At 38.0% G+C, this 14,202-nt stretch overlaps 5 protein-coding genes and 1 long non-coding RNA gene across 7 annotated transcripts; 3 read left to right on the top strand and 3 right to left on the bottom strand.

Annotated features, from left to right (window-relative positions):
• The first annotated feature begins 886 nt into the window (after nucleotides 1–886).
• LOC124200104 lies at nucleotides 887–2,124 on the top strand. Its single transcript, XR_006877154.1, has 3 exons — nucleotides 887–1,107; nucleotides 1,537–1,750; nucleotides 1,824–2,124. It is a non-coding gene; the product is annotated as an uncharacterized LOC124200104 (long non-coding RNA).
• Nucleotides 2,125–3,095: 971 nt separating this feature from the next.
• On the bottom strand, nucleotides 3,096–7,386 carry LOC124200064. Of its 2 annotated transcripts, none has more exons than XM_046596146.1 (10): nucleotides 7,140–7,386; nucleotides 6,251–7,081; nucleotides 5,986–6,163; nucleotides 5,705–5,921; nucleotides 5,410–5,642; nucleotides 5,009–5,344; nucleotides 4,619–4,892; nucleotides 4,359–4,553; nucleotides 3,446–4,295; nucleotides 3,096–3,379 (listed from the first exon to the last, which is right to left on the bottom strand). In XM_046596146.1, the coding sequence occupies exons 1-10, from the start codon at nucleotides 7,267–7,269 to the stop codon at nucleotides 3,258–3,260; spliced, it is 3,366 nt and encodes a 1,121-aa protein (XP_046452102.1). In that variant the 5' UTR covers nucleotides 7,270–7,386; the 3' UTR covers nucleotides 3,096–3,257. The 2 variants fall into 2 exon arrangements, with proteins under 2 accessions (XP_046452102.1, XP_046452101.1); XM_046596145.1 differs by having other exon boundaries at nucleotides 6,251–7,084; nucleotides 7,140–7,383.
• Nucleotides 7,387–7,560: 174 nt separating this feature from the next.
• Nucleotides 7,561–9,237, top strand: LOC124200090 (checkpoint protein HUS1-like). Its single transcript, XM_046596193.1, has 7 exons — nucleotides 7,561–7,713; nucleotides 7,807–8,013; nucleotides 8,075–8,187; nucleotides 8,264–8,371; nucleotides 8,439–8,613; nucleotides 8,674–8,763; nucleotides 8,832–9,237. The coding sequence occupies exons 1-7, from the start codon at nucleotides 7,662–7,664 to the stop codon at nucleotides 8,918–8,920; spliced, it is 834 nt and encodes a 277-aa protein (XP_046452149.1). The 5' UTR covers nucleotides 7,561–7,661; the 3' UTR covers nucleotides 8,921–9,237.
• Nucleotides 8,934–11,488, bottom strand: LOC124200080 (probable 26S proteasome non-ATPase regulatory subunit 3). The gene is made up of 8 exons (XM_046596177.1): nucleotides 11,192–11,488; nucleotides 10,685–10,953; nucleotides 10,428–10,627; nucleotides 10,255–10,366; nucleotides 10,077–10,190; nucleotides 9,759–10,007; nucleotides 9,330–9,695; nucleotides 8,934–9,106 (listed from the first exon to the last, which is right to left on the bottom strand). The coding sequence occupies exons 1-8, from the start codon at nucleotides 11,292–11,294 to the stop codon at nucleotides 9,029–9,031; spliced, it is 1,491 nt and encodes a 496-aa protein (XP_046452133.1). The 5' UTR covers nucleotides 11,295–11,488; the 3' UTR covers nucleotides 8,934–9,028.
• A 145-nt stretch (nucleotides 11,489–11,633) lies between these two features.
• On the top strand, nucleotides 11,634–13,009 carry LOC124200092 (39S ribosomal protein L9, mitochondrial-like). The gene is made up of 5 exons (XM_046596195.1): nucleotides 11,634–11,870; nucleotides 12,047–12,206; nucleotides 12,268–12,446; nucleotides 12,509–12,709; nucleotides 12,772–13,009. The coding sequence occupies exons 1-5, from the start codon at nucleotides 11,790–11,792 to the stop codon at nucleotides 12,958–12,960; spliced, it is 810 nt and encodes a 269-aa protein (XP_046452151.1). The 5' UTR covers nucleotides 11,634–11,789; the 3' UTR covers nucleotides 12,961–13,009.
• On the bottom strand, nucleotides 12,705–14,102 carry LOC124200097 (riboflavin kinase-like). The gene is made up of 4 exons (XM_046596203.1): nucleotides 13,788–14,102; nucleotides 13,568–13,719; nucleotides 13,406–13,508; nucleotides 12,705–13,343 (listed from the first exon to the last, which is right to left on the bottom strand). Exons 1-4 carry the CDS (start codon nucleotides 13,885–13,887, stop codon nucleotides 13,186–13,188), a joined length of 513 nt encoding a protein of 170 aa, XP_046452159.1. The 5' UTR covers nucleotides 13,888–14,102; the 3' UTR covers nucleotides 12,705–13,185.
• Nucleotides 14,103–14,202: the final 100 nt, after the last annotated feature.

The following is a 14,202-nucleotide window of genomic DNA, read 5'->3' as shown; positions in this document are numbered from 1 at the left end:
ACCATCCGTCAAAAAGTCCCTCAATTGATTTCGCGTGGGACAACTTCAAAGGCTCTTTCGTTATTTATCGGGATTAATTTTAAAAAGGCGCTGGGACTTGTTACGTAACTTTGGTCATTCTGCTGTGTGTCACTACTGATGAAAGCCGGAAGTAATTTCTTCTTTTTTTATTTTTATTTTATTGACGTCAATCTTATTCCATCGTCGAGTTTTTGGATGGATGCCCTGCGCTGTCCACCTTTGATTTCACCCAATATTGTCGATCGATAGACTGGGAAAACGACGCGTCTCGAAGGGAGAACCAATCAGGTCTCGTCGGCGGACGAGAATAGCCAAAGCCCCGCATCAAGGTTTTTCTGCTGTACAAGCATCAGAGGATTCTTTTCATTTATTGTGCGGTCAAATCCGTCTGTTTCGCAACAAGGAAAAAGTCTCTATGAAAACGGACCCAAGTTGCATTGAACTAGTACGATAAGCTCCTTCCAGCAAGTGTTTCCCGATGCATTTCTCTTATGCACGCGGGAGTCGTTATTAGTGTGATGAATCCCGCAAATTTCTCCTCCTGCAACATCTGCCAAAAGATTTAGATTTCTTTTTCTCCATGTGGCGGAGGATCCTTTTTAATGGTTCCACGTGGAATCTTTTGCCCGCGCAGTATAAAAGAAAAAGAGTAAAGACCTCATCAAGGGGAATAAGCTTATAAGACTTGCGATTGTATCGGTGACACATGAACGATAAAGACAAGAAATGTGAGTGGCGGTTGTCAAGGAAGAAAGAACAAAATGGCTGGGAATAGCCCCCCCCCCTCCCTCAGTCTTATTTTTATCTTTGCACAGACAGAGGGAAAAGAGTTGGAGCAATCCTCCCGCGTGTAAGAAGAGCTAGCGAGTCTTTATCCGGTCGTTGTCGTATGCGGAGAGAGAGGAAGTATAAAGTATCTGATGGTATTGCGGCAAGTCTACGACAAGCTATATATTTATGTAAGAAGAAACGGACGTAAAAGTGAATAAAAAACCAATATCGGTGACTTTCTACGGACGGATTTGCCGGCTCTTTCAATCCCATCACAGCTGCCGCATTCGACTACGGAAGTTGGAGAGCTGAAATGTAATGGCCCCTTTTTATAAGCACATCAACGAGCTGCGAAATCTCGATGGTCACTCATAAAATCTAGTTAGCTACCTACTTTTATATCTACCCCATAATGTCATCATTGATGCTGCAAAATACAACATCAGGTTGTCAAGTGTTATTTTTCACCGTATTTCAAAAACTGGTATGGTTGAAAATTTCACTAAATGTTTCTTAACAGATTTTCTGTTTGTTTTTTTCTCGTTTTCACTCGCATTGGTAAATTTCTCAAAAGCTGACCGGTTCAAAAAGACAAAAGATTGCAAATTTTTACACTAGACGGCGATTACCAATATGATTGACGTTGTTGTCTTTTCTCATCATGGTTCTGTACAAGTCATGGCTCTTTAATAATTTCTACCCCTGAGTTAACGGTGTGCGTTACTGATTTTTCAATTTAGGTAGAAGTGGAGCCTTGGAGCTCTTGGTGGCAAACGACAACCGCTGAATTAATAAGGGATCACCAAAGTGAATCATCTTTTAGTATCGTTTTACCCGTTGGCTGTCATCGACACGGTCTCTGCCCAACGAAATCAACGTGGTGTTGACATATTCAACCCGTTCAGCTCGAATCATCTGGATGCCTAGAAAACCAGATCGTCGTTACTACATATGTACTGTTAGTGTAGTTGTTGAATAACTTCATTAGTATTGTGATGTTAACTCATTATTTTTTTCTTTTTTCTATTTAGGTAATGACTGAGAGGATGCGGCCTAGTTGAACCAAAAAGACATCGGCACGACGACGACCACGACGGGTCTGCAACACGATCGACAAGGATCATCTATTATTGTTGTTGGTATGATTTTTTTGTAAGTTGGCTGCCACGCATTTTTCTCCCCATGTTAGCTCCTTGACGGTGCGCGAAAGAGCTTCTAACACATGCTAAACAAATTACCTGAATTTCATGATTCAAAATGTTCATGCTTCGCTTGAGGACCTAGTTAGTAGCTACCAAGTTAGTGATTACTCATATCCATGGACATTAGTTATACCTACAGTGGGTACCTAAAGTATCCGTACGGCTGAGAGGAGCAGTACGGAAAACGCGTTTTTCAAAACGCTCCCATAAATTGAATTCTCGTTGGAATGCAATAAATTTTTTTTGTAAGGTTAAGATTAGGGTGGGGTTTCATCTGATTTTTTTTGGGAATTCTTCAACAACGCGATATGTGGTTTTTATCGCGTTGCGAAAGTATCCGTACGGCCGAGAGGCCTAGTAGGGAAATGGGCTTACTTTGGAGGCCTCTTATTCGGTAAATAAGTAACATTATAGGGTGGGAAAGTTCTTAAAAAAAAGAGCTGCATTAGCTCTATATGTGATCATAAGATCACATTTTTTAAGTTTCATTTATAGTAATGAAATCAAAAATGAAAACACGAATTATAAGTTTTCCGTTTTCTTCCCCTCGATTCCCCATCACCAGTGTTGCCATATAAAAAGATATTTACCCTTTCTCTTTCTCCCTCTTCCGTCCAAGGGAAGAAAGAGATTTTGGGACATGGCAACACTGGTGATGGGGAATCGAGGGGAAGAAAACGGAAAACTTATAATTCGTGTTTTCATTTTTGATTTCATTACTATAAATGAAACTTAAAAAATGTGATCTTATGATCACATATAGAGCTAATGCAGCTCTTTTTTTTAAGAACTTTCCCACCCTTTAATGTTACTTATTTACCGAATAAGAGGCCTCCAAAGTAAGCCCATTTCCCTACTAGGCCTCTCGGCCGTACGGATACTTTCGCAACGCGATAAAAACCACATATCGCGTTGTTGAAAAATTCCCAAAAAAAATCAGATGAAACCCCACCCTAATCTTAACCTTACAAAAAAATTTTATTGCATTCCAACGAGAATTCAATTTATGGGAGCGTTTTGAAAAACGCGTTTTCCGTACTGCTCCTCTCAGCCGTACGGATACTTTAGGTACCCACTGTATGTACTGAATACAAATGGATGTATAACACAAATCAGGAAATGTATTTCTTGATAATGGGATACAAATAGAACATGGCCAAAAGGAAATATTCAGTACAAATTCTAGTTGAGATACCAGAAATGTCCTATGCAATATCTTGATTATAAGCCCTTGTAATTAATCCCCGATGAATAATGGTTGAATTACGACGCAACAGTAACTGACTTCTCACCGCACTGAACCATATGACGTTCCAAATCAAGACCGCTGCTGCTAGAGAATCCACATTTGCACTTCACCGTCTCACTTAAAGCATAAACAGAACCTGCGCACACAAATTGGTTGGTTAAACAAAGTAGGGGAAGTAAACCTTGAAAAATCAGATACATACCAAGGATTGGACCAACTTGGCCTTTATGGACGTGATTCTGGTGAAGTTTCATAGCGATTCCACAGCAAGTTGAAAAGCGACACAAAGTACAGCACATGTACCCGGTGAAATGGTTTTTCTTCTTTAAAGGCTCTTTGCATTCAATGCATAGGTTGGCGGCAAGAAGCATCTCCTCTGTCAGAGTTACGTTCGGAAGTCGACGGGCCACACTTGTATTCGGTATCTCCTGAACTTCTTTAGAGTACGTTTTAAGACTTGCTTTCATTCCGGCACCAGCAACCGAATTAGGAGAACTTGATGAGGCAAGGTTAGCTGACGTTAATCCAGTATTTGATGAGTTGGAATAGACCACCACTTGATTCTTGCCGCCTGCGGAACCAACTGGTTTGATGATCGTGTAACTAAAAGGCCGCACGTGTATGTTTGTTATGGCCGAGAGGTGGTCAGTACGAACGTGATAGAGTAACTGATCGTACTCTTGGAAAGTCAGAACACAACGCTTGCAAGGATGGCCGTTTGTCAACGGTAGATGGTTTTTCAGATGCTGCAAGTACTGCATATGCCCTGTATCGAATGCCTTTGCTTCATTGTCTCCTTTTGTATCGAACGTGTCGAGGCACAAAGGGCACAACAAATGTAAACTATTCTTGTGATTTTCATAGAAGTGGTTGATCAGTTGCGAGTGGGCTGAAGTCTGGAAATGACAGACACGGCAGCGATAGGGCATCTCACAGTACACATGCGTCTTCTCCAAATGCTGCTCCAACTGGCGAAATTGTGCGAACTTTTCGTGGCAAATTAAACACACCAGATCTTTAACGGAAGCAGTATCTTCCCTCGACATTTGAGACTATAGACCAGGGAGATCATTGATTAACATTTGAAATCATACCAATAATAATCTTATGCTTACCTTAAATGTCGAAAGAAACAAGTGATGATTATCTTCGTGCGCTTTTTTCTGACTTGCAGTAGCTAAAGTATCCAAGCAATAACTACAATGCTCCGTCCAATCATCTCCATCAGTCACTGCGTCTTTCACCAAATGTTGCCTCAAGTGTGCCATCATTTCCAAGTTAGTATGCGTCACTGTTTTGCATTCCGAATGCTAAACGAAGTAAACGTGAATTTTAAGGGATAAATTAAAACGCGAAGACCATTAAAGAGCACTACCTGACATTGGAGATGAGGTCTTGTCATTTCTGAATCCTCCGGATCCGGAATGGCTACTCCTTTACTTAAATCCAACATAGTGGCGTAGTACGATACAGTGCGCATTTCCTTTGCATTACTTGCCCCACTCGTTGAGGCGCTCTCTTTAATAGTTGAGACCATTGGGCGCTTAAGAGCTACCGTGCTCGTGGCTTCATTTGGAGAGGTTTGATTTGGTTTGTTTTGAGTAATGCTCCAGTCTTTGAATGGATCGACTGACACGATAGGTAGACGCCTGGCCAACACAAAATAGTGCTTTTAGGAAAAGTTATATAAGCAGAAAATTGCATGGTTTCCCTCTTTTTGATCAAAGAAATAACAATATACGAAAATTAAGATAGAATGTCTCACTTGACTAATGGCATTCCGGTTTCTGCACGAGCTTGAGCGCTGATATCGCGAATAATATTATGGAAAGCATCAGATGATGATTGCCCGTTGATTTCACGCCACACTAGTTCATCCAAGAACTGCTGGATCGTAGCAGTTGAAAGAAGTGATAGGGTATTCTGGAACACCTTAGGCACCGTTTTGCGGAGGTACTCCATAATGGTACGATTGTTTAGGCGGTCATCAACAGAAACCGTATTTAAATTTTTCTGTACTACATGACGAAATCCTAGTTCTTCGAGTGCCGCACGTTCAACAGTGAAATCTGTCATGATAATGGCTTTCTGATTCACCCACCTAAACAAAACGTGGAATGGTAAAAATTAGATTATAGCAATTGGGGATGCAATATTTTCATTTACTTTGGAAGGGGTTCTAGAATTTTGGTAAATCGAGCTCGACTACGCGTATCCCCAGCGATTGGTTCACAGGCCCGCAGTCGGAATTTCTTTGTTTCTTGATCATAGACGCCGAGGACTTCCACCTTAACGTCACGTCGCTTTCCATCCGTCGATGTTGTACCTAATGAAATCACTCCAACCTCAACGCGGCCATTTTTGCAGCCGAACAATGGAGTGCTAGAATGCACTTCTACCTACATTCGTATAAAATATAAATATGAAAATTTACAAAATATAAATAACTAGCAACGCGTACCGTGCAAACACTCCGTAACATGCCATAGAACAAGCGGAGAAAGACATGATCGATTTTCACCCACTGAACTACGTTCGAAACGGTTGTTTGGCAAGCCCAGTGATAAATGAGCTTTAGCAAAACTGTTGGGGACTGGGTAGAATCCTCAAATAATGACTCACGAAATATCGAAACAAAGTTGCGATCGCAACATTTTGTCATCCAAACATAGCCCCCACTAAATGTTCAATGGATTTAATTCACAATTCAATAACCTGTTCACGTCTTATTTAAATTTTTACCTGAATGGAAATTTATTCTCTTCTGCGTACATTCGCAGTTGTAATGGAACCGGGGTTGATGTCGCGTTAAAATGTGTTCGACAAGTGCCGAATTGCTGACTTCGTAAAAGGCCAACCTGCATTAACCATTCCGCAAATCGACGAGGATCGAGAACTAAACGGCTCTTTACGAACGAATCTAAAAAGCAAGACAAACCGAATGAAATAATTTTTTTAACATGCACAAAAAAAAATAAAATAAAAAAAAATAAAATACTCAACCAACCTAGTGCCTCTCGTTTCTTGGCATTTACGATGTCGGGAACTGAATTTGCCGGACGAACAACGACACAAAGAGAAGGTATCGTTTTAGACAGCATTTTTGTGTCTTCAGGTGGTGGCACACTCGCAGTATTTTTCGCTGGAGTGGCATTTGAAGGAACCGCCAAGATCGTCATTAGCTGACTTGTTGGGATAGTAACTGCAGGAGCTTGTGATGTTTCTGATGGCTTATTTGGCTTTTGCGTGGGAACAGGTTGATTGCTACTAGCTCTTTTGTTATTTCCACCTGAGATTGATGGAGTAACTTGAGCAACTTGAGTAGCTTGGGCAACTTGAACAGCTTGTGTGACTTTTGGTGTTTGAACAGTCTGGGGAGGTTTTACAGTATGAGAAAGCTGGATTACTTTTGCAGTTTGGGCAGCCTGAGCTACTTGAATAGTTTGAGGAATAGCTTGAACAGTTTGACCAACTTGGCCAGGTTGTATGCATGGTGCAGCTTTCTGTTTCTTTGCGGTAGTAGCAGTAAATTGTGAAAGCAATTGTGATGCTGGAAATGGAGTTTCATCAACAGCTGGAGTTTCATCTGCAGCAGGTAACAGAGCTATAGACTGATTCAGAGGCCTGAAAATTTTTGTTGGTAGTGTGGAAACAGGAGGAACAGAAGGAATTATTGGGGGTCTAATTAAAAATTGAGTAGGTCCACTTCGAGGACTATGCATAGTCTGCTGAACCGCTGGTGTTGGTAACTGAGGTGGTGGTGCAACAGGGTTCCGAACTTTAACCTGATATGTAGACTTCACCAACCAAACATTTCCAGTTTTTGTGACTGATGAACCTTCTGACAAAAATAAAACTGAACTAACTTGCCGGTTTAGTTTTAATGTATAGTTTACCTTTTTTAATCTGGTTGGCTTCTGACATGGCTTTTTCATATTCCATCATAGCATTTGTAAAGAAGCTAACTTGAGTTTCACTCAATTCTTCTTCACAACAATCAACTTCCAGATCACTGGAAAGCGTCATCTTGATTCTTGATTCTTGATTTTTATATTAATCCAATAAAACTCACAACTGCAAAATTCTTGCCGAGGAAAACAAACAACGTATGGGGAATGCGAAAAAATCAAGCCAAGGCAAAACATTGTTGCCAAATTTTCCCTATGCAATAATTGAAATTGAAATAAAAAGGAAAGAATTTTTTAAAATTATATATTAAATTTATGAATATTTCAATAGAAATAAATTTTTAATTGTATTAAGTTAGTGAAAAATAATAAAAATATAGAATGCTTTAAACTTAATTTGGCAGTCTCAATTCTCAAATCAAGCCGGGGAATTTCGTCTGTTCAAAATTTTCTCCTTCATTATTGTTCAAGTTTTTTCGTCTGTTTCAAGATCTCATTTCAACTTTCACAATGAAGTTTCGTGGGAAAATGATTGATCCTAACTGCATTAAGCAATTCATAGGTACGCAATTCCGAATTCTATTATTCATTGCTGTTCTAGGATTAAAATTTCATAAGTCGAAGTCATCAATGATCTTCACATTTTAAACTACAGGCATTTTAGGTTGCATGACGAAACTTGGGAAATCATGCATTCTAAGGATCACTACCAACGACTTGTATTTCATTGTCCGTGAATCCCAGACTATTTCAACCTCTCCACTTATTTGGTGTACTCTTGATGAGGGTCACTTTTTTTCAGAATTTGGAATGGAAGGTTTAAGTACCGTTGATAACGAAATATACCTTGAATTTGTTGCAGGTGAAGTGTACAAACAATGTTAAAACTATTAGATTCAAAATTTTCTTATTTTAATTAATAGAAAATGTTGCAAGAACATTGAGTGCCTTGAAAGTATCAGGAACTGCAAAATCAGTAAAAATCAAACTCACAAAGAAGCTTTCTTCACCGTGTCTAACTTTTGAGATTGACTTGGTATTCTTGAGATTGGCTCCTTGACTGACTTGTTATTCTCCTTATATGCATTAAAATTTCTCATGTATACTTTCAGCCATCAGGTTCTAATCATTCACGATTAGTTGTTCACGACATCCCTGTGAATTTGGTACCTAGAAGGCTTTGGAATGACTATGTTGAGCCAGAAGTTGTGGATCCAGATGTAATTATTTTTAGATATTTTTCTTATATCTTTATAAATATTTAAAATAAAACCCATTAATCTCTAGATTTCAGTTCATATGCCTCAGCTCCGTTTAATGAAAAGCATTATTGAACGCATGAAAAACCTTGCCAATATGGCCACTCTTCACGTCACATCCGAAGGATTACTTACTCTAACTGTTGAAACTGAAGCCGTTTCCGTAACTTCACACTTCGATCATCTACACGTTGAAAAGCAAAGTAAGACTTTAAGGTTGTAGCATTTCCACATAGTTTTAATTATCGGTAACGTTTTAATAGAGGAAGATGAAGCTAGTGTCACCATCGAATTGAAACGTCTATCAAATTTTCTAGCTCATGAACAGCTTAATCCACAAAAAGTCGTTTGTGGTATAAAACAATATGATTACATCTTTTACTAAACACAAACCGACACTCATTTCTATTCGATCTTATAGATGTGCTGCAATCAAAATTGATGCATTTGAATTTTCTGAGCGACAGTTACAGTTTGCAGTATTTTCTCCCAGGGATTAATGACCAATAACGAAGAAAAAAACTTTCCTGAGTTCCCTCGATGATTTATTAAAGTGGATCGCAACTTGAACGATTACATAGAGGCTCACATTTACGCGCTGATTTCAGTACCTACAACTCACGGAAAACCATCGTCATCTTCTTCAGCCATTTCCTTCGCATATTCCAAATCTTGTTGTTCCCGTTCGCGACGTTCCTATAAGAAAAATTTAATCTGTTTTTTACCATAGCCCAATACATAAAACGCAGATAATTCATGTCTGATAGATCTACAGTTTCAGATTTTAAATTACACAGTTGCATTTGGTTTCACGCCAAGGAATTCGATATTGAGTAACGCCGTTGTATTCACAATATTGCTTCTTATAATCAACTCATTTTTTCCTGCAATTAATCGAACGAAATTAGTTTGGGGTTACCTCTGCTGATTCCAAATCTTTGTTGTATGCCTTGGGAGGGAAGCGCATAGCTTTGACGCTTTGATTATGAATCTGAAGGCAGAAGGTGATTCGCTGGTGGAAAGCCAGCTGAGGCTCCTTGGTGCTGTAGACGTCAATGCTCTCCTTACTCTGCATAAATTTTCCTTCGTGGTCTAACCAAGCTTCGATAACTCCGTCACGAATGGCCTTGGCAACAATGAATTCAGCATCTTCGGCCGAGTCCAACAAAAGCTTGTGGGCTATGTCAGCTAGAGAAATGCGCGAATACGACAAAGAGATGGCTCTAATCGCAGTCTTGATAACATTGTGGCGTAGACGGATTATAAGAGTATAGGTATGATCAGCCTAAATAAATAAGAAAGTTAATTATATAATTTGGAGGGGGAACATTCGCTTGAAAGACCCTGCCTGGAAAGTTTTTCCGTAGTTCTCTAACACTTGATTGAATCTGTGTATGTCTCCCAACCTGACGGCTTGCGTCATTTGAAAATATGGAGCCAAGGCGTGTCTCATTGTTGACTGACGGAAAATATGCCGTTCAGGAATGTCTCCCATCAACAACTCGACTGTTACCAAAAGCTTTTGAACCGTTTGTTTGAAACCAACTGCTGTATGCTGGGGCGCTTTCCGAATGGCTTGCAAAAGATGAGTGTGAGCCTAAAATCAACAAAACAATGTTACAATTAGGAGATTAAAATAATAATAATAATAATTGTGTGTTCTCACCTGCGAATATTCCAATTGAATAGCCTTGATTCTTCCAAGATAGTAAAGATAACGTGACCACTCGTTGTTACTTCCAGATTCTGGGAAGACAGATTTTGAGACCAACTTGTCGGCCTAGAAAACGACTTATTAGGTAATCTAATGAAAAATAAATAAAAATAAAATAATGAAAACTTACTTGATCATACAGACTGTAGAAAAGATAGTTGCGCAGCAAACAATTGATCAGCACTGCCTGTCCCTCAAAATCTTTTCGGAGAGTACATGTACGTAGCCGGCTATGCAGAAAGCTAGAATAATAATAATAATTTAAGATATTTTGAAAGGTATTTTTAGCTAGTTCATTTTTACCTTCTGATTGAATCCAGCTTTCCAGCAAGCTCGTACGTCCTAGAATGATAGAAGTAGCAACGAGCAGCCAATAAATCCAAAGTACGCCGATTTTGAGCTGTTATTTTCTGCATTAATTGGTCTGAGCAGAGAACTCCTTCTTGAATGCGCTTATTATCGATACAATGAAGAAGAACTAACATATGGATGTATACGTCAACCTACATAAACTTCAGTCAGCAAAGGTTAAAAACGAATTTTGACCGAGATATATTTACTTCAGGTAAAGGAGAAGACGTCCCCTGTTTGGGAGCTCTTGTTCTTTGGATTGGAGATGCAATATCAAGAGAGTCATCCCCTCCTACTAGATTAAGCAAGTTGTCTCTTTCCTTTATCGAATAGCTATAACTGTGAAGAATGATGCGACGTAATACAGCGGGATTCAGTCGACGACGAGTGTTAGGCAACGACCTCAGTACTCGGAAAACAAATCGAGGCTCCTTTGTTATAACAGACTTTTCTACTTGCCTCAGTTGTTCACGGATATCTGTAATAAAGTTTAAAGAGACTGTAAGTTTTTTTCACCAGCATGTTATCCTTGCACGTAAATATTGGAAACCAGAAAATCTTATAACAAATAATTTAAATTTAACTAGTCTCATTTAACAGATGACAATACAATTGTAATTTTTAAGTTTTTCATATATTTTAAAATCTAGGAATTTAAAAGCAGAAGAACTTGAAAAGATTTTAATCTGTTCTCCAGACAAGTTTACAATCCATACCTTCTGTGGTTGCTGTATCAACATCCTTAACGTCTTTCTTCGTAATTTCCACTTCAACCTCCGTAACGGGGCTGTCCACTTCCATAGTTTCAACAGGTGGCATATTGAGAAGATGATTTCGAGCAACGGATTTTCAAATATTGTTTTATGAAAACCTTAGCTTTCTATTGCCTTCTTTTAATGTCTTTGGTCTCGTACTCTCGTTTACAGAACCAATTTCAACGCTCAGGCCGGCAGCGGAAAAAAACTCAACATTACAAGGCAGAATTGACAGTCGTAAGTTGCCAGTTTTACAGTAAAAAGTTACACACGAATGAATATATATAGAATGAAAAATTTGTTTTCAAAAATTTATTTCTAATATTTTGAAAGTTTTTTCTGTTTCATTTACGATTTTTTTATTCATGCGTTTTGTTTAATCAAAATTACTTGGCAAACATTCAGAATTTAGCAGACGGTTTTTGTGACGGGAGCGGGTCTGCGGGGAGCCGGTGATTGCTGAAGCGAGGGCAAACTCATAAGTCAAATTGAAATCCTTTTTCTATTCGAGTATCACATGTTTTTTGTGTGTGTGTATTAAATACTTATTAAATTAAACATGATACGCCTTGGTTTCCAGTTACTTGGTGGTGCAAAAACTTTTCAGCCTTCTCTGTCTATAAAAGTTGAACAAATAAGGGTAACTATAAATCAACAACACATTTCTTTGTTTACTATACAATCAGAGAAGGTTTAGATACCTTTTGAGGAAATTGCTATCTCTTTATTTCTATCTATTTAAACAGAAAGAAGTAGAAGTGGCACTAAATTCTTTTCTCAATATCAAGTATTTTTTTTTTGTTTTGTTCCAATCAGACCACATTTGTACTGAAAAGACGCTATCCACCGTTACTGGATAAACAAAATAGACCCCCAAAACCTCTAGTGACAAAAAACTTTGTATATGATGAAGTTGAAAATACTAATCTAAAAAAAGAACCAGATCTCAAGCTCATCCTGACTTCCTTTGTTGAGGGTATAATTGGGTTCTGTTTGCTTCTCTTCAACAATAATTAATAATTGAATGATTGATTTAGGTGTTGGTCTAAAAAATGAAATTGTAACTGTACGGCCTAATTTTGGCCGCTTTAAACTCTTAGCATGTGGTCTTGCAGTTTATGCTTCACCAGAAAATTTGGAAAAACTGAAAAAAGATCTTGAAAATTCAGATAATAAAGTCCAGACTACACTTCACAGCTCTCGTTTTGCAGAATTGGTATAATCACATCATTGTTGTGTTACTTTAATCGCTACAATATTTCATTTTACAACGTGTAGACTCGACGCGACTTGGCAAGTAAGATTTTAGTTGTGCTTGTTAATCAAGAAAATCCTTGGACAATAGAAAAATGGCACATAAGAGCAGCTTTTCGTCGAACTGGAATTTGGGTGCCTGACCACGCAATTAAGATGGGTGATAAGCCCATATCTGGACCTAATTTAGAGTTAGAAAAGAAATACTTTCTTGTTACAGTGACGGTAAAACAAATGCTCTTGTATATTTCACGAAACAATAGTAATGATATCCATTTCTTTTACAGATCAATAACTTAGAAACTACCCCAGTTCGATGTATGATCCGTCATTGGTCAACTTTTCCGGAACTCAGATTACCTAAGGTTGACGGTTATTTGGAACCTCCTTACGAGCCTATTTTTGAAGACGAGAGAGAAATTATATCAACTCTACCTCTTCCTGTGTTCTGTTTGAAAAAATCTGTTGCTAGTTGATGGCTACTCAGTTTGTCATGTAGATCAATATAAAAATAAGTAACAAACATTTTGGTTGATTTCAAGGTAATTTGTCACATTATTGATCATATTATAACTGTCAATGATTTGCCTACCAAAACTATAAACATTGATACTTATAACTACAAACAACCCTTAAAATAAATATTAATTTAGTCCATTTATAACCCTAAATATTGATAAGATCAACTACAGAAATCCAAATTATAAACTACTTCCAGGAAATGTTAGATTGTCACTGCTGATATCTTGAGGTTTTTCTACACTGAAGAAGGAATGTTTCTGAAGGTCACTATATTCAGGCAGATCTAACTGGGTATCAGCATAAGCTATATCAGATTTAATGGCATCTATTAAGGCATCTGAAATAAAACAAAATAATTAATTTACAATAAACAGATAATTTTTTAATATCTTAGTCTACCTAAAGACTCATATGATTGTTCTGGTCTAATGTAATTTATTATGCATGTCTTGAGCAAACTGCCATAAAAATCACTTTCAAATTTATGTAATATGTGGGTTTCCTAGAAATGAATGAAAATGACATAAATTTTCTACAAACATAAAATAATGTGGGATGTACCATTGATTTTTTTACATTCTTGTAATAAGGATTCCAGCCAATGCTCATTACCATCTTGTAAACTGGACCACCATCAACTTTTGCATAGCCGTAATATATCCCAGTTTCCATATCACTTGGTAGAGTATCAACTACTTCACTCATGTAGTTTGCTGCATAAACAAAAATTGAAGGAACCTAAATTAAGAATAACTCTACGCACTTATGATCTTAAGTATACCGGTTGGAATTCCTAATTCTTTTGAACCTCTACCGAATCCTTTGACAACAATGCCTTTGGCGAAAAATGGTAAGCAACCAAGTGTTTTGGTAGTGGGCATTTCTAATTTTGAGGAATGTTAACTTAAGATTATCAAATTCGAATTTTGTGGAGAACGGATCTCAATGGGGGGGGGAAGATTTGACGAGAATGAAACTATCAAGTAACAACACAGAGACTATCAATGTGAAAATTACGCAAAACTTTTGAAACCCGAGTAACAGAGCACTATCTCGTTTAAGCTGCGCTCGAGGCTAGCAGATGACTTTCATTTTTTCCCCACAGTGAACGGTCATCAATCAATTAGCAATTTATAAATCCAAATGAGCTAAAAGTCTTGATCGTGGGTCTTAAACATATTGCAAAAAATTATGAA

This window comes from Daphnia pulex, chromosome 8 (assembly GCF_021134715.1).
Source record: "Daphnia pulex isolate KAP4 chromosome 8, ASM2113471v1".
NCBI lineage: Eukaryota > Metazoa > Arthropoda > Branchiopoda > Diplostraca > Daphniidae > Daphnia > Daphnia pulex.
Note: the sequence above shows the minus strand (reverse complement) of the source record. Positions and strands in the feature narration are given on the sequence as shown.